General features: G+C 43.2%; 1 protein-coding gene across 17 annotated transcripts in view; it reads right to left on the reverse strand.

Annotated features, from left to right (window-relative positions):
- Positions 1–19983, reverse strand: part of NUP214 (nucleoporin 214) — a 108253-nt gene that overhangs the window by 14621 nt on the left and 73649 nt on the right. For all 17 annotated transcript variants that reach the window (XM_024345922.3, XM_054659184.2, XM_063788164.1 and 14 more), the window contains 2 exons: positions 17418–17488; positions 3730–3886 (listed from right to left, as the gene is read on the reverse strand). In XM_024345922.3, coding sequence (XP_024201690.1) covers positions 3730–3886; positions 17418–17488 — 228 coding nt within the window. The remainder of the gene's footprint in view (positions 1–3729; positions 3887–17417; positions 17489–19983) is intronic.

Consider the following 19983-nt stretch of genomic DNA (forward strand, 5'->3'; position numbering starts at 1 on the left):
CTTCTGCTTGATGGTTTGTGTAGTGATGAAATCCAAGGGCTGCAGGATTTCCAGAGAGGGAGCGATCATGGTGGGCCTGAATGACCCTCAGGCAAAGGTGCAGTGCACACAGAAACAGCCTTGCATTCATCCTTTAAAGAAGGACAGGCTCAGAAGGTGGGTGCAGGGTGCCAAGTGAACCTGGAGGAAGTGAGGGAGGGATGCTTGTGTGGACAGCAAGCAGACAAACTGACCAAACCAGAAGGAAAGTACTGGGGAACTGAGTACAGTCAGAAAGGTACTTTGGGGCCAGCTCAAGGAGGGCCCTGAATTCCAGTTTCAAGTTTATTTCATCTTTATCCTATAGTCAGTGGGAAGTTGCCCAAGGGTTTGAGTAGGAAAACCAGCAAAATAAATGCAGTCTTAAGACTCGGGTTTGGCATGGATTTTCAGACCACAATGGAAGAGCCAGGGGGAAGGGAGAAGAAGATTGTGATGAACAGATGACCACGGGGAATGCCCCATAGCAAAATGGGGCGGGGAGTGCGGGGGTTGGTGAGGGGAGGGAGAGAAGGTAGAGATAAGAAGAGAAGCAGAGGAGGAATTGTTTGAAAGGCAGAAGGAACCAGGAGAATCAGTTCATACAGTCCAGGAAAGAAGTGGTGCTCAAAGCATCAAATGATGCAGTCAATTAAGGAGAAAGAAGCTGTCACTGATGATTCTGCAGAAAGGATCCTGAGTACTGTGGTGAGGACAATGCCTTTCCCCAGACGACTCCCAGCTCTTCCTTCTCCACTGTTCCTTCCTTTTATTCTGTACTTGGTGGCCCTCAGAGTTAAAACAATTCCTGTCCCTTTCACTATCGAATCATACACCTAGGACCCCAAAAACTATTGAAATAAAATCATATAGTTTTTAAAATAATACAATGTTAAGTGTTTCCTCTACTCCTTCAGAATCACTTAAACTTCCCTTAGGCACACATGTAAATTGTTGGTTTATAGTTAACAGCCAACATTTAGAAGATGAAGACTAACAGGTTATCTGGTATCAAGAATAGTTATGTGTTTACTTTAAACCAGAATTAAAAGAATCAGCCAGTAATGTTTGACAGGCTGGGGAGTCCTGGTTTGTAGGGTTTTCTGATTTCCATGATATAAATACTCCACAATGGCTCATTTCAGGCTACCCCACACGATGTCACCAAACGAACAATTGGGAAGATGTGCATGGCTGGCTCTCATGTGTCCGTGCAAACCAGCTGCAGCCAGCCACTGACAGAAGGCAACTCCTTGACAGTCAAGAGCCATGGCATTAGAGATGAGTAAACGAATGTTTATAGGGATATGACACATTTAACTTTTAACAAAATTGGCCAGTAACACAACCTCACAGATGATACCTTAGCTCTGGGATAAACCCAAATTTCTAACTCCAGTGGAGCATGTTATTAAGTGTCTATTCTGTGCCAGATTCTGTGTCTGGCATGTGACATATAGTCTAGCTGAGTTCTATATCTGTGACTTTCTGGCTCTGTGACCTCAGAATTCTGGGCTTGTTTCCTCAATGGAAAATGAAGAGCCATAAAAGGACGATGTTTTCAAAGTATGTGCTATGGAGCCTCACAGTCCTGTGGTGCCAGCCAGCTGTGTGTTTTGGAGTTCCTGACCCCTGCTTCAGCATGAACCTACTTTTGTTTTCCTTATCAGGATGCTACTTAAGAGTTCATTGGCAAAAACAGTTTTTGAAAACTACTAGACTTGATTTCTAAGATCCAGGATTCTAAATCCCTCCTGGCAGACTGAAACCTAAAGAACAAAAACTTCTGATTACATAATTTCACAAGGTAAAAGGTATGTGTCTCTTGACAATAATCTTTCCTTATGTATTAGTGGAGTGGACAGTGACATCAAAATAACTAGATTTTTGTTTGTTTGGTTTTTGAGATGGGGACTTGCTGTGTTGCCCAGGCTGAACTAAAAAAATGACTAGTTTTTGATTTAGGAGTTTATAAGGGCAAATCAGGATAGAAAGTTTTGCTAACTGCATAGGCCTTAATATTAAGGAAACATCTGTCATGACTGCAGAGAACACTAGCTCATGATTCATGGAGATCTCACACAGCACAACAGATGAAAGAAACTTCATGTAGGGCACATTAAATGAGAGAAGCTGAGACAAACAGGACAGGCTCCCAACTTCTAATCTCAGCTTCCGTCTGAGCAGCAGGATAAAGATCTACACAAACAGATTTCGTTCATTTCCAACCATGAATACACAGGTCAACAAATAATTTTTAAGGCCGAGCACGGTGGCTCACGCCTATAATCCCAGCACTTTGGGAGGCTGAGGTGGGCGGATCACCTGAGGTCAGGGGTTCGAGATCAGCCTGGCCAACATGGTAAAACCCCGTCTCTACTAAAAATACAAAAACTAGCCAGGCTTGGTGGCAGGTGCCTGTAATCCCAGCTACTCGGGAAGCTGAGCTGGGAGAATTGCTTGAACCTGGGAGGTTGCAGTGAGCCGAGATTGCACCACTGCACTCCAGCCTGGGTGACAGAGCAACACTCCGTCTCAAAAACAAAGAAAAAAAAAGAAAAAAAAAAAAAAGGCTGGGCGTGGTGGTTCACGCCTGTAATCCCAGCACTTTGGGAGGCCAAGGCAGGCGGATCATGAGGTCAGGAGATCGAGACCTCCTGGCTAACACGGTGAAACCCCGTCTGTACTAAAAAAAATACAAAAAATTAGCCGGGCTTGGTGGCCGGCACCTGTAATCCCAGCTATTCAGGACGCTGAGGCAGGACAATGGCGTGAACCCGGGAAGTGGGGCTTGCAGTGAGCCAAGATCACGCCACTGCACTCCAGCCTTGGTGACAGAGCAAGACTCTGTCTCAAAAAAAAAAAAAAAAAGAATTTTTAAAATTAGCTAAAGAAGGCTGGGCATGGTGGCTTATACCTGTAATCCCAGCACTTTGGGAGGCTGAGGCGGGCGGAGAAGTTTGAGACCAGCCTGGTCAACATGGTGAAACCCTGTCTCTACTAAAAATATAAAAATCAGCCAGGCGTGGTAGCACGTGCCTGTAATCCCAGCTACCTGGGAGGCTAAGGCAGGAGAATCATTTGAACCTGGGAGGCGGAGGTTGTAGTGAGCTGAGATCACGCCATTGCACACCAGCCTGGGCAACAAGAGTGAAACTCTGTCTCAAAAAAAAAAAAAAAAAAAAGCTAAAGAAAGTACTGGCAGATACAGCTTCAGATGAAAATAAAACAAAAATGTAAGAGGTGAGAAATATTAAAGGCTTCAACTTTTGGGTGACATCTCCCTACAGGAGCTGAATTTTAAGGAAAATTTGGAGAGTACTATCCAAATGAAAGTCTGCATGCTCTCCTCCCAGCATCCTCGGCTTGCTCTGCTGCTGCTCATTTATGCTTGTCTGCTTGCATTCACTTCAAGTCACTCCAATACTAAGAAACAGAGCGACTTGGGCCTTGGGAGAGAAGAGGGGAGCAGCTCAATACACAGATCCTCTCCCTGCAGCTCTGATATCTTTTCATGATTATATAGGACATCTCATTAAAAAACCAAAAATAAAAAAGCAAAACAGATCACACTGCTTTGGGGAAGATATTTTAAATGAGCCTTCTAGATTTTTTTTTCTTTTTGTATTTGTCACTGAAGCTTTGATAACACTCTAAGAATGACAATGGCATTAGGGGACCAAGGGACTGGGAAAAGTCTTCTCAACTTACTTGAGGTAGCTGTGGATCCAAAGCCCCCACTGGCCGAGCTGAATGGGTTTTTGTTGGCTGCATCCTGACTGGGTTTTCCTCCAAGGCCACTGAAGAAACCTCCCCCTCTTCCAGTGTTTCCAGACCCAAACACGCTACCACTGGAAGAGGATGATTGCTAAAAAACAAAAGGGTCAGGAAGCAAGATAGGATGAGAGGTCATCGTGAAATGGCAGGCTGCATCCGTGGGCAGGAGGTGCTCACAGCTGGCACAAATGGAAAAAGCAAGATTAGTTCTGGTACAAATGCTCTAACCACCACAAAAGAAGCTAGACTCTGGACAGGGACTTCCTACCTATGAGAAGTTCTCAAGCTATTCCATGTTCACAGTTCTCTGAAAACATGATTTATGGTAGGTGGGAACTTTTAATGTTTATCTGCTACACTGCCCGCAGTGTCTGTTTGACACAATGCCAGGGTCAGGAAAACCAACCCCACAAGAGATCCACCAAATAAAAAGTTCGAAAACATTTACAAGCTATTACGGACACCACTTATTCTGATTCCTCCAGCGTTTGGCTGAACTCATTAGCAATGGATGATAAGTGATTTTCACTGTCTTTCTCTCAATTTGTGCACTTTTATTTCATAATGACTTTCCCAGTGCTGCAGAAGTAAGCTTAAATTAGCTTCATTGTTGAAATGATGACCAAAGCTGAATTCTGTCCAAGTTTGCAAATCTCGTGCTCAGAGGATGCTGCTAGCACAGGGGCAAATGCTGACTCGAGGCTGTGTCAGGTCCCAGACACTTAACTTCTCTGGAAGCTCGTTCTTAAAGAACAACTGGGCTACATTTGAGGGGCCATTCACCTTAGTTAAGTGTCATCTCTCCGTGGCTGAGAATGCAGAATAAGATGGACTTGAGAAAGGGGCCACTGTGCATAGAAACTTGCAAGAGCAGAGTGGTGCTATCGATCCCCTCCTGTAAAATGGTGGTAATAAACTACCCACCTCAACACAGTGGTGAGTGAATTACATGAGCCAAGAAATGTAACACACTTTAGAACAGAGCCTGAAACAGACTTATATGCTCAAAAAATGGTTGCTGTTCAGTGTTTTAACCACAATGAACCAAAAATCAAGCACTCTGTATGTGCTAGGCACATTCCTAAGTATCTTCTAAGTAATCATTTAATCTCTACTCGTCAAACCTCCAGTGGGCCACTTCTGAAATGCCCCCCACCCCCTAGGGTATCCCCTCCTTTCTACTCTGGTCTGAGCCACCTAACCCCAACCTTTTGCCCAGACTATGCAACAACTTAGCTGGTCTTTTGCTCCCACTACAGGCTATGTCCACACAGCAGCTGGAGCACTACTTGCAATGGCAGTCACATCATTTCACTCCTGTCTACCAATTCTAGAAGGCCCTACATGATCTGTCCCTTTTCCACCGCTCTGACATCATCTTTTATCATCCTCCCCCTCTCTCAGGACAGTCACACATATCTTCTGTGCCTCAAATACAACAAGCTAATTTCTGTCTTAGGGCAACATACTTAATGTACTTCCTAGTCTCTTTTTTTTTCCCCTTTAAGTTTCTTAACAACAACAACAACAACAACAACAACAACAACAACAACAACAGCACCAATTCACTACATCCATTTAATGGTGAGTCACAGCTTTTAAAAACTAGGAATCCAATTCAGTCCTAACAGCATTGGCCCTGATAACTAGTAAACTGCCATGGAAAGGTAGAAAACCTAACAATGAATGCATGCATGTGGAAGGTATTCAACTACTTAGCTGATGTCCATGCATCAGGCTGAAACACAGAAAATTGCCAGTATATGAGCATTTTGCCTGAAAAAGCTCAGAAACCTCAAATGGTTCAGCTTAATTTTTAAAATGTGATTTGACAGGCTGGGTGCAGCGGCTCATGCCCATAATGCCAGCACTTTGGGAGGCCGAGGCAGGTGGATCACCTGAGGTCGGGAGCTCAAGACCAGCCTGACCAACATGGAGAAACCCTGTCTCTACTAAAAATACAAAAGTAGCTGGGCGTGGTGGTGCATTCCTATAATCCCAGCTACCTGGGAGGCTGAGGCAGGAGAATCGCTTGAACCCGGGAGGCAGAGGTTGCAGTGAGCCAGTATAGTGCCATTGAACTTCAGTCTGGGCAACAAGAGCGAAACGCCGTCAAAAAAAAAAAAAAAAGTGATTTGATAAATAATGGCTTCCCATGAAAATGAAGTAGATCACTAACATACTTTACTGAAGTCAACATGAATTGATAGTTATTGCATCCTCATAAATGTGTGAGAGAGAATTCCATTCATTTTAATTAAGATAAATAACAACAGGCTTTAAAACATAAAATTATGGAAAATCTAAAAACTACAAAATTATGGAAAATCTAAAAACTACAAAAAGCAGACAGAAGAGTATAATGAACCCTCCAGACACCCATCAGCCAGATTCAACAATGCTCAACTCATGGCCTGTCAGATTTTGTCTTTACCCCCAAGTACTTCTCATCCTTTATTACAGTGGAGCAAATCTCAGACATATCATTTCATCCACTAATTTTCCTGTATAAATCTATAAAAAAAACCATCACTACATGACCATTATATCCGAAAATTTTAACAATAATGCCTTAATACAGTGTAAGGAGTAAGTGTTTAAGATCCAGACTTACAATATTGCCAAAAACAATTAACTTGACTCTCCTCAAGCCTCTAGACCCAACCACCACTGCAGAGGAAGTAACAGAGGGCCGAGGATGGCTATCAGGGAACCAGCCCCCAATGTTTCAACATACGTTCTATTTTCCCTAAGTGTCGGCCAGTCTGAGAAATAAAGGGAAAGAATACAAAAGAGAGAAATTTTAAAGCTGGGTGTCCAGGGGAGACATCCCATGTTGGCAGGTTCCATGATGCCCCCAGAGCCACAAAACCAGTAAGTTATTATGGATTTCAAAAGGGGAGGGTTGTATGAATAGGGTGTGGGTCACAGAGATCACATGCTTCAAGGGCAATAAAATATCACAAGGCAAATGGGGCAGAGCGAGATCACAGGACCAGGGTGAAATCAGAATTGCTGATGAAGTTTCATGTCCCACTGGGCATGCATTATCATTGATAACATCTTATCAGGAGACAGGGTTTGAGAGCAGACAATCGGTCTGACTAAAATTTACTAGGCAGGAATTTCCCAATCCTAAGAGGCCTGGGGTGCCACAGGAGACTGGGGCTTATTTCATCCCTCATCTACAACCGTATAAGACAGACACTCCTAGAGTGGCCATTTTAGAGACCTCTCCCTAGGAATGCATTCTCTTTCTCAGGGCTGTTCCTTGCTGAGAAAAAGAATTCAGTGTTATTTCTCCTATTCGGTTTTGTAAGAAGAGAAATATGACTCTGTTCTGTCCAGCCCCTCAGGCAGTCAGGCCCAATGGTTATCTCCCTTGTTCCATGAAAATCGCAGCCATCCTGTTCCTTTTGGATGCCCAGATTTCATATTGTTCAAACACACATGCTCCACAATTTGTGCAGATAATGCAATCATCACAGGGTCCTGAGGCAACATACATCCTCAGCTTATGAAGATGATGGGATTAAGAGATTAAAGTAAAGACAGGCATAGGAAATCACAAGAGTACTGATCAGGGAAGTGATAAACATCCATGACATTTTCATGATTTATGTTCAGAGATTGTAGTAAAGACAGGCGTAAGAAATTACAAAAGTATTAATTTGGGGAACTAATAAATGTCCATGAAATCTTCACAATTTATGTTCTTCTGTCACGGCTTCAGCAGGTCCCTCCATTTGGGGTCCCTGACTTCCCGCAACAGATGGCGTTCACTTGGAAGCTGTGCAGTCAGAAACCAGATCATGGGAAACGCCACAGGACAAATGACCAGCTTTGTTCAACAACTGAATTACCAAGAAAAATTCAAAAGCGAGATATGAAAGAGGAACCTATACATAAAGAGACTTAAGAGACATAGCAAGCAATCTCAATGTGTGGCCTTTATTTGGTCCTAATTCAAGAAAACAAAATGTAAAAGAAAAAGAGACATTTATGAGACTTTTTCAGAGAGGCATTTCCTGACCATCTAACCTAAACCATCTTCCCCAATTATCACATCATGCTTTATTTCATAGTACTTAACACTATCTGAAATTATACCATTTTATTAAAGAATGACTCCCTCCATCTAATGGAGGCTCCATGAACACAGCCACCTTTGCCTGTCCTACTCACCATGAATTCCTATATGAATGATTAAATTAATTTGAACAGACCTTGGTTTCAGTACTGGTTCTACAATTTACTAGCTAAGTATTCCATCTTAACAAAATGTTGAGTCTTCTGATCCATGAATATGGGATGTATTTTCATTTATTTAGGTTGTCATTAATTTCAACAATGTTTTATAGTATTCATTGTATAAGTTTTGCACTTCTTTTGTGAATTTATCCTACCCATTCTGTCTCCTACCCTTCTAGGACTCTGATTACACATATGTTGGACTGCCTGATATTGTTGCATAGATCGCAGAAATGCTCTATCCATTTTTTTTCCATCTCTCTGACCTTCATTTTAGATAATTTCTATTGATATGCCTTCGAGTTCACTGTTCTTTTGTAGTATTCACTCTGCTGTTAAGCCTATTTTGTTTTTTTATTTCACGTACTAGATTTAAACTTCAAATACAGATAACGACTTCCGTTTTTTTTTTTTTTTTGAGATGGAGTCTCACTCTGTTTCCCAGGCTGGAGTGCAGTGGTGTGATCTCGGCTCACCACAAACTCTGCCTCCTGGGTTCAAGTGGTTCTCCTGCCTCAACCTCCCGAGTAGCTGGGACTACAGGAGCGTGCCACCATGCCAGCTAATTTTAGTATTTTTAGTAGAGATGGGGTTTCACTATGTTGGCCAGGCTGGTCTTGAACTCCTGACCTCGTGATCCGCCCGCCTTGGCCTCCCAAAGTGCTGGCATTACAGGCGTGAGCCACTGCGCCCGGCCTTTCCATTTGTTTTTTTAAGCTTCCATTTCTCTGCTGAGATTCCTTATTCAACCACTGTTTCAATTATTTTCCCATAAGCCCTATGAACATGACAGTTAAAGTCTGTCTCCAGTTCCAATATCTGAATCATCTATAGGTTGGTTTTTGCTGATTTTAAAAATTTAATTGTGGGTGTCACTCTCTTTTTTGGTTGCTCTGTATGTTTGTATTATGGAAGAACAGTGGTGACTGAAGAACATTAATGCTTTTCCTAGAGAGCGAGAGCTCCCATTTCGTCTGATTAAAGTGAGGAAATAATTATTCAGATTTCACTAAGGGTTGATCTGGAACAGAGTCACAGATTTAAGAAGACTGAGCTCACCTCTGGTTAGCCCAACAGTCTCCACTTAGGTTTTAGGTTATTGGTCTGTAAGTATCTGAGGTGGGAGGCAAGAGGAAGTATCACCTTTCAAACAAGAGTTCCAGAAAACAGGAGAATGTAAGACCCTGTGAGTTCTTTCTACTTTTTAGTGCTGCTTTAGTTCCTTTTTCTTTGCAAAGTTGGGGAGGATTAGCGGGGGAGAGCTGGAGGATATGTATGCTGAATAAATTATTGTTGCACTTACAAGTCTTACAGATCCCAATCTGAGTTTTTAATTTTTATATCTGACTGAGGCCAGGTGTAGTGGCTCACGCCTGTAATCCCAGCACTTTGGGAGGCCGAGGCAGGTGGATCACCTAAGGTGAGGAGTTCGAGACCAGCCTGGCCAACATGGTGAAACTCCAACTCTACTAAAAATACAAAAATTAGCCAGGTGTGACAGTGAACACCTGTAGTCCCAGCTACTACTTGAGAGGCTGAGGTGGAAGAATTGATTGAACCTGGGAGGCGGAGGTTGCAGTGAGCTGAGACTGCGCCACTGCACTCCAACGTGGGTGACAGAGCAAGACTCCGTCTCTAAATAAATAAATAAATTTGACTGACTGAGACAGGGTTCTCACTTTGTCACTCAGGCCGGAGTGCAGTGATAGGAACACAGCTCACTGCAGCAGCCTTGACCTCCCGAGCTCAAGTGATCCTCCCACCTCAGCCTCCTTAGTAGTTGGGACTACAGGCATGCACTGCCACGCCCAGCCAACTTGTGGGTCTTTTTTTTTGTAGAGATGGAGTTTTGCCATGTTGCCCAGGCTAGTCTCAAACTCCTGAGCTCAAGCAATCTGCCCATCCCAGCCTCCCAAAGTGCTGGGATCACAGGTGTGTGTGCCACTGCACCCAGCCTTAGCATATGGTTTTCAAAGTTTATCTATATGTAGCATGAATGAGAACTTCATTCCTTTTTATTATTTATTTTTTTGAGATGGAGTCTCACTCTGTCGCCCAGGCTGGAGTGCAGTGGCGTGATCTCGGCTCACTGCAACCTCCGCCTCCTGGGTTCAAGCGATTCTCCTGCCTCAGCCTCCCAAGTAGCTGGGACTACCGGCGCGCTTCACCATGCCCAGCTAATTTTTGTTTTTAGTAGAGATGGTGTGTCACCATGTTGGCCAGGATGGTCTCCATCTCTTGACTCATGATATGCCTGCCTCAGCCTCCCAAAGTGCTGGGATTAAAGGTGTGAGCCACCGTGCCCAGCCGAGAACTTCATTCCTTTCGTTTTTGTTTTGTTTTGTTCTGAGACAGAGTCTCGCTCTGTCGCCCAGGCTGGAGTGCAGTGGCGCGATCTCGGCTCACTGCAAGCTCTGCCTCCTGGGTTCATGCCATTCTCCTGCCTCAGCCTCCCAAGTAGCTGGGACTACAGGCACCCGCCACCATGCCCGGCTAATTTTTTGTATTTTTAATAGAGACAGGGTTTCACTGTGTTAGCCAGGATGGTCTCGATCTCCTGACCTCGTGATCCGCCCGCCTCAGCCTCCCAAAGTGCTGGGATTACAGGCGTGAGCCACTGCACCCGGCCAAGAACTTCACTCCTTTTTATGGCTGAAAAATATCCCATGGAATGTATATACCACATTTTGTTTATCCATTCATCTGCTGTTTGACACTTGGGTTGTTTCCACCTTTTGGCTACTGTGAATAATGCTGCAATGAACATTGATGTACAAGTATTTGTTCGAATCCCTTTTTTTCAATTCCTTTGGGTATTCTACCCCAGAACAGAATTGCTGGGTCATGTGGTAGAAGTACTATATTTAGCTTTTTGAGAAACCACCAAACTATAGTAGCTGCACAATTTTGCATTCCTATCAGCAATGTATGAGGGTTCTAATTTCTTTGTATCATTGCTAACACTGGTTATTTTTATTTTTTACTTTTTAAGTGATAGCCATCCTAGGGGGTGTGAAGTAGTATCTTATCTAATAGGGGTTTTGATTTTCATTTCCCTCATTAGTTTAATGCTACTTGATCACCTTTTCATGTAATTACTGGTCATTTATTTTGCTTGCCCCCATCACTGCCAACAGCTCCTTCTCCAGCCAGTACATTTTCTCAGTCTTTGGCAAGGCCTCTCTACTACCTGCTCAAACCCAGACCTGGCATCTGCCCCTAGCAGCTGCTGTGCCACAGTGCTCACACCTATGATGGGCTCCACCCTCTGGAAACCAGTTCAACAAGGCTTTCTGCCACTCTTCAATGGTCCCATTATGACAGATATTTTCCAAAGATGATCACAGCAATACTTCTAGTCACATATGCTCTTCTAGAGCAAGAGGTGGCCTCTGTATCTCCTCTTGAACCTGGATGGGACTTTGTGAGTGCCTTGATGAAGAGGATGCAGCCTAAGTGATGTTCTGTGACTTCTGAGGATAGGTCATAAAAGGTTATACAGCTTCAGCATGGCTCTTCCTCTTTCTTGGAATGTTCCTCCTTGGAACCTAGCCACCACGTTGTGAGGAAGCCCAGGCTACATAGGCCAAATGTAGGTGTTCAGCTAACAGCTCCAGCTAAGGTCTGAGCCAACAGCCAAGCCAACCGCTGACATCAGAGTGAGCCTTCAGATGACTCCTGCCTCCAGTCTTCCCTTCTTCCAGCTGAGATCACAGATACTGTGAAGACAAGCCATCCCTACTAAGTCCATCTGAAGTTATGACCTACAGAATCCAAGACTATAATAAATAAGTAGCTGTTGCAGGCTACTAGGTTTTGAGGCAATTTGTTATACAGCAGTAAATAATTCCAATACTGCCAGAGTAAGTGTGATTTCTACATCATCTGGATTTTTCTTGGTGTTATTATGGCAGTGAAGGTTTTCTATATTCTTTTACATCCTAGCCAGAATCTGCCTAGCATCTTTAGAGTTTTCTGAGGATACTTCTGCTACCTGAAAGTTCATTCATTTCCACAATGCCTATCACGTGCCAGACACAGTCCTAAGCATTGGAGATACAGCAATCAATAAAAACAATACGGCCCCTGCCATCATAGAAAAAACCTTGATTTCAATCTTTGGCCCTTCCAATTGCATACATAATTTCCGTGGTGGAAGAATACGGAGTGGAAGGGGAAGTAACAATATGGAGTTTATCACAGTGATGTTTTCTATTTCTTTGGCTCAACATTGTGCTTGTTAGTTATACATGGAGCTGAAATCTGCTCCTTTTCATAGCTGGATAATATTCTACTATGAGACCAGGTATGGTGTCTCATGCCTGTAATCTCATCAGCACTTTGGGAGGTCCAGGTGGGAGGATCACTTGGGCCAGGAGTTACAGACCAGCCTAGACAATATGGTGAGACCCCATCTCTACAAAAAATTGAAAAAATTAGTTGGGCATGGTGGTGCGCCTGTGGACCTAGCTATTCTGGAGAACTGACAGGAGGACTGCTTGAGCCCAGGAGATCAAGGCTGCAGTTACCTGTGACTGTGCCACTGCACTCCACCCTGGGTGACAGAGCGAGATCCTGTCTCAAAAAAAAGAAAAGAGGGCTGGGCACAGTGGCTCATGTCTCTAATCTCAGCACTTTGGGAGGCCGAGGCAGGCAGATTGCTTAAGCCCAGGAGTTCAAGACCAGCCTGGGCAACATGTGAAACCCCGTCTCTACAAAAAAATACAAAAAATTAGCCAGGCACAGTGTGTGCACCTGTAGTCTCAGCTACTTGGGTAGCTAAGGCAGGAGAATCACTTGAGCCTGGGAGGCAAAGGTTGCAGTGAGTGGAGATCGCATCACTGTACTCCAGCCTTGACGACAGGAGTAAAACCCTGTCTCAAAAAAAAAAAAAAAAAAAAAAAAGAAAAAAGAAGAAAAATTCTATGTGGAATAATGTAAATTTACCTACCCATATGAATGCTGACAAACATTTGGGCTGCTTCTAGTTGTAAGCTATTATAACAATGTTGCTATGAATACACTTGTATCCTGATACATACGTGCACGAATTTCTTTAAAGAACAAATTTAGGCTGGGCATGGTGGCTCATGCCTGTAATCCCAGCACTTTGGGAAGTCGAGGTGGGCAGATCACCTGAGGTCAGGAGTTCAAGGCCAGCCTGGCCAACATGGCGAAACCCTGTCTCTACTAAAAATACAAAAATTAGCTGGGCGTGGTGGTGGGCACCTATAATCCCATATACTCGGGAGGCTGAGGTTGAATCCAGCAGGCAGAGGTTGCAGTGAGCCAAGACCATGCCACCGCACTCCAGCCTGGGCAACAGAGTAAGGCTCCGTCTCAAAAACAAAACAACAACAAAAAAACAAACCTAGGCCAGCTATAGGAGCAGTACATTTTATTTCTCTGTAGTATTTGGCTGTATGAATATACTACAATTTATTTATGCATTCTTTAGCTCATAAGCATTTGGGCTGTTTCCTGTGTTTAGCTATTTAGAATATTCTGCTGTGAACATTCTTATCAATATCTTTTGGTGAACAAAGGCACTCATTTCTGTTGGTTACATATTCAGGGTAGATTTGCTGGGCCAAGAGGGATTTTGTATATTAGTTTTGATACTGCCAAATGGTTTTCCAAAGTGGTTAATATGAATTTACACTCTCACTAGCAATATATGAGTTCCCAGTTGCTCTTCTTCCTCACCAATACTTGGTACTGTCAGCCTTTTAATTTAATTTGGGTATAGCTGTCTTTCTTTTTGAACTATAGGAAAGCTTTACATATTCTGAATACAATTACACTGTTGGTTACGTAGGCTACAATTTTCCTATTTAATGGCTTGTTTTACCCTAAAATTAAGAGGGCCATAATTTTAGTGAGGTCAAATTTTCCTTCTTTCCAAACAGTATCTCTTAGAATTTCTTTTGGTTTTTGAGATGGAGTCTTGCTCTGTCGCCCAGACTGGAGTCAGGTCTGCTAGACATAAATTATTTCAGTATTTGCTTATCTGAAAAAAAGTCTTGATTTCTCTTCATTCTTTAGATATTTTTTTGCTGGATTTAGAAATGCTAGGTGGCCAGTTCTGGCTTTCATGGTCATGAAAAGTCTGAAAAGTCTGAAAAGACTGAAAAGTCTGCTGTCAGTCTGCCTATGGCACCCTAGAAGATAATCTGTCTTTTTTCTCTAGTTGCTTTTAATATTTCATCTTTGGTGTTCTTCAGTATCACTAGGACAGGTCTTAGAATCAGTTTCCTTTTATGCATTCTTGTTTGGCACTTGTTGGGCTTCTGAATCTGTGGATTACTATTATCGATTAGTTTTGGAAGGTTCTGTCTTTCTCTCTTCTCCTTCTGGGACTCTGATTAAATGTGTGTTGGATTTTCTCCTACAGGATTTTTTCTCTTTTGTATCTTTCATTTCGCTCTCTGTGATGCATTCCAGATAACTCACCTTAACCTACCTTCTAGTTAGGTCAGCAAACTACAGCTCAGGGGCCAAATCCAGCTCACTGCCTGTTTTTGTAAACAAAGCTTTACTGAACACAATCATGCGCATTCGTTTACATATTGTCTACGGCTGCTTCTGCACTACAATGGCAGCGTTAAGTGCTTCTGACAGAGGCTATCGATAGCCCTCAAAGCTGGAAACGCTGACTACCACATTCTGTTCTACAGCACCACTGTTCCTTTCAGTGGGTCTAATCTGCTCCAAATACAGCCACTGAGTTTACACCTGAGTTTAATCATTACATTTTCCTAGAAATTCTATTTGGTTCTTCTTCAAATTTGCTATGACACTTCTTAAGATTTTATATTCCTTACTGGTATTTTCAAGTTTGTCTTTGATTTCTTCTAAACTCTGTAAGCCCCAGCTGATTTACAGTTTAGGTAGTCTGTGCAAAGGTGATTTCTGACGCTTATTCTGGCTCTTGCTCATAGTTCCTGGTTTCCTTGTGTGTCTCATTGAGGGACAGAAATTACTTGTAAGAGTAATTCGAAGGCTAAGTAAAGTTCCTTTCCTTCAGGGTGGGCCTGCGCTGCCTCTGCCAGACACCTGGAGGCAGCATCACTCTGGAACCATATCAGTCTAGTCAGGGGCTGAGACCTGTCAACATGGAGTCCCAGCTGAAGGGTCTCTTTTAGACTCCCCACTTTGTGCATATCTTAGTTGGTGATTTTTGTCCCTTTACCTTTGGGGTTATTAAATAGAAAATTCACATTTTCTCAGATTAGTAAATGCTGTCAGGGCACAACTGGCTTCTGGGCTCCACTTCTCTAGGTCCCCATTTTCCTTTTGGCTTGGTAAAATACCTTGTTAGTTTATTGGTGCTTTTAAAAACAGGGTTTTTATGTTTTATCTAGCATTTTTTAGTAGTTTACAGTAGGGAACTTGGTTCCCTTGAATGACTTAGTCCTCTACTACCAGAAACTGGAAATCAGAAGTTTCACTTCTCTCTTAAGAAAGATCACTGACTAGGACAGAGCCTATCTTCAAAGGAAAACAGAGATGATAAAGAAAATTTCTTTCTGAAGATGTATAAGAAACATATATTATGCCTACCACTTTATTAACTGCCGGACTAATACAAATTCTACCTTCAGAAAGTCACAATCCTTTCTGATAAATTAGGGTATCTTTCTTCATAAGGGCTCCTTAGGAGGTTACTATGATCTAAATGATCTAAATGCAGCTGGTGTCTGATGTAACAGTCAATTTAACCTCTCTGGGCCTTCGGTGTCCTCATCTCTTAAATGGCGATAATAATCCCACCTATCTTATGGAGGTGCTGTGATGCTTACATGAGTTAATTTGTATAAAAGACTTAAAATTGGCTGGGCACAGTGGCTCACGCCTGTAATCCCAGCACTTTGGGAGGCTGAGGTGGGCGGATCACGAGGTCAGGAGATCAAGACCATCCTGGCTAACACAGCGAAACCCCGTCTATACTAAAAATACAAAAAATTAGCTGGGCGCGGTGGTGGGCACCTGTAGTCCCAGCTACTCGGGAGGCTGAGGCAGGAGAATGGCGTGAACCTGGGAGGCAGAGCTTGCAGTAAGCCAAGATAGCACCACTGCAGTCCGGCCTGGGCAAAAGAGCGACACTCGGTCTCAAAAAAAAAAAAAAGTAAATAAATAAATATAAATAAATAAATAAATAAATAAAAGACTTAAAATTATGCCTGGCACATAGATAACTGCTAGCTACATAAAATCAAACAGCTCAGTTCACCAAAAGGAGTCTCTGGGCTACATATAGCTTAGCAGAGGGGACATATATGTTGCCAAATCTTCTTCCTCTTTTTTCTTTTTAAACAACCACTTAAAAATATAAAAACTGGCCAGGCACAGTGGCTCACGCCTGTAATCCCAGCACTTTGAGAGGCCAAGGCAGGCGGATCACCCTGAGCTCAGGAGTTAAGAGACCAGACCAGCCTGGGCAACATGGCAAAACCCCGTCTCAACCAAAAATACAAAAAGAAAAAAAAAAAAAAATAGCTGGGTGTGGTGGCACAAGCCTATAGTCCCAGCTACTTGGGAAACTGAGGTGGGAGGATGACTTGAGCCTGGGAGGCGGAGGTTGCAGTGAGCCAAGATTGCGCCATTGTCCTCCAGCCTGGGCAACAGAGTTAGACTCTGCCTCCAGAAACAAAAACAAACAAACAAACAAACAAAAATATACATATATGTGTGTGTGTGTGTACACACATATATGTATACATATAGACACACACACACAAACACCATTCTTAGATTAAGAAGTTAAACAACAACAAACCCCAAAAAAGCCAAACGGTGTATTTAGCCCACAGACTGAAGTTTGTCAACCCTTGGCCTAACAGGCAGGGGACTGATAGAAATCATGCAATGTGGTCAGGCGTGGAGGATCGTTTGAGGCCAGGAGTTTGAGACCAGCCTGGACAACATAGCGAGACTGTGTCTCTACAAAATAAAAAATTAGCTGAGTGTTATGGTGCATGCCTACAATCCAAACTACTGGGGAGGCTGAGGCAGGAGGATTGCTTGAGCCCAGGAGTTTATGGCTAGAGTGAGCTGTGATTGTGCCACTGTACTACAGCCTGGGCCACAAAGCAAGATCCTGTATCTAAAGAAAAAAGGAATCAGGCAATGTGCTTTCAAAATACTTTCTCAGAAGACTGTGGAAGGAGGATCAAAATTCTAGTGATCCTCTTTAATCAGAGGCTGAGACTTCTGCACCTCCAAGGCAGCTGAAGGGAGTACAGCTTAAGAACCACACATGGCTATATTTGCTGGATTTAGATATACAACATGAACTGATTACATTACAGTGAAGAAAACTGAATGGGTTTGATACATGTTGACGTGAATGAAGACAAATGCATATTTACCTGGCCAAAGACTATTCCACCAGTACTGGCTGCTTGACCAAACACAGAACCAGTATTACTAGACCCAAAACCTGTAAAATACAAAGAAAACAAAAATTCAATTTGTATTGGATGAGTCTTTTACAACATTAAAGTTTTTTTTTTTTTTTTTTTTTTTTGAGGCAGAGTCTCGCTCTGTCACCAGGCTGGAGTGCAATGGTGGGATCTTGGCTCACTGCAACCTCTGCCTCCCGGGTTCAAGCGATTCTCCTGCCTCAGCCTCCTGAGTAGCTGGGACTACAAGTGTGTGCCACCATGCCCAGCTAATTTTTTTTTTTTTTTTGAGACGGCATCTTGCTCTGTCGCCCAGGCTGGAGTGCAGTGGCGCGATCTCGGCTTACTGCAAGCTCCGCCTCCCAACGCCCAGCTAATTTTTGTATTTTCAGTACAGACGGGGTTTCTCCATGTTGGCCAGGATGGTCTTGATCTCTTGACCTCATGATCCACCCACCTTGGCCTCCCAAAGTGCTGGGATTACAGGTGTGGGCCACCGCACCCGGCCTAAGTTTGTTTCTTTTTAAATGACATTCAGGTGTGCTAAGATAGCCCATAATAAATCAACTTATGAATAAAATGTTTCCTCATCTAGTATGGAGAAAAGTCTGAGCAAATACTTTAAAGACCATTTTTCATTGCTAACATTTTAAAATAGTGTAAGTTCTAAAGCCCTGGGGAATGAATCCTCTCCTACCAAACCCCACGTGGATGGGGGCTTAAGAGTAGTTTATCCTCACTTTCAGTGACCAGAAATTCTTTCTAATGACTTAATATTATGAATATTTCTACTCCTCGGTTTCTTCTGAATCTCAGATACCACATTCTTTTCAGGGTAGTTTATCTTTCTTCCAGATGGCATAACATGGTTGAAGTGCTGAGCTGAACAGGGTCTGGGAAGATGAGGCAGAACTATACAACAAAAGAGCTCCAGACAAGGAGTGAGAAGGCAGGAGTTCTACTCTCGTTTCTTTTCTTTTTTTAATGGAGATGGAGTCTCGCTCTATTGCCCAGGCTGGAGTGCAGTGGCACGATCTCGGCTCACTGCAACCTCGGCCTCCCAGGTTCAAGCGATTCTCCTGCCTCAGCCTCCCAAGTAGCTGGGACTACATGCGCCTGCCACCACGCCCAGCTAATTTTGTGTTTTTAGTAGAGATGGGGTGTCTCCATGTTGGTCAGGCTGGTCTCAAACTCCTGACCTCAGGTGATCCACCTGCCTCAGCCTCCCAAAGTGTTAGGATTACAGGCGTGAGCCACCAAGCCCGGCAATGTTTGTGTTTTTAGTAGAGATGGGGTTTTACCATGTTGGCCAGGCTGGTCTCAAACTCCTGACCTCAAGTGATTCCCCTGCCTCGGCCTCCCGAAGTGCTGGGATTACAGGCGTCAGTCGCCATGCCCAGCCTCTATTCTCATTTCTGTCACTGATTGGGTAGGTGAGCTTGGACAAGACTCAATTCCTCAACTAGGGCTGAAGTAGACAGCTCAGATACCTTTCCGCACAGATACTAAATGAAAGAAGATTCCTTCCTGGGTTCTGAATTTGTTGAAATAGTATGACCATGCCTGTGCATGAGGTCTTCTCAGGTTCTGACTGCAGAGCAAATGGTGCGGTAGTGATACGGACTGTGTTACACGTTCTCCTCTAAGACTCATAGGGCGTTCTCCTTGCCCATTTTCTGGACCAAGTCAGCACATTTCCCATCATTCAGCGGCCCTCTGGCCTCTTCACAGGGCATCGGGTAGGTCTCAAAACCATATCTGTCTTTTCAACACCGTGCCCTTATAGCTGAATTTAGGAGGAGTGTAACAAACATTTGTTGAAGAAAGGAAAATGTTTCCTTTCTAATAAATTATGAACCATTTTCAAGTTATCATTGAATAATGAATTAGCAGTTACTAGTAATCTTGCCCACCATGAAATCATTGATCCTTGCTTTTCTCCTAGAGTCTATTGCTGAAGAATTACCTTTCAGAAGATAACTTTCAGAAAGCAAATCTCAGGACAGATTTTCAAACTGCCTTGCTTATTGATAACTTTTAGAAGTAAAAGTAGCTGCTAAAATGGAAAATGCAATAGTGAAGAATTAGGTTTCACTGTCAAAAACAGTAAACTGTAGTTTTTACAAAAAGTCACAACACTGAAAATAGAAAAGAACCCAAATCAAATGTCAGTGACTGCCATTACAGTAAGAAAGATGGTGTCAGAGGAGACAGAAAACACTGGCAGGGCGGTGGACTATGATGACACTTGGACTCTCCTGCTGGTTCCACTGGCACTATCCTGACATTAGAGCAGTCTCCTTGAGGCTTGACAGCTTTGGGTATAATGATCTCTACAGTGCCTTCCAAATTTGAAATTTCCTATTTATTGTTCATTAAATTACTTGGCAGGACCTCAACTAAAGATGCTTGATTTTTCCCCATGAAACACACTCTGGTGGCTTGCAGAGTGGACAATTTGCTAAGAAGCAAAACTGGAGCTGCATTAAGCTGTAACAGATCCAGCCAATTAGGCCAAACAAGTTCCTGAGAC

This window comes from Pan troglodytes, chromosome 11, assembly GCF_028858775.2.
Source record: "Pan troglodytes isolate AG18354 chromosome 11, NHGRI_mPanTro3-v2.0_pri, whole genome shotgun sequence".
In the NCBI taxonomy this organism is placed as follows: Eukaryota; Metazoa; Chordata; class Mammalia; order Primates; family Hominidae; genus Pan; species Pan troglodytes.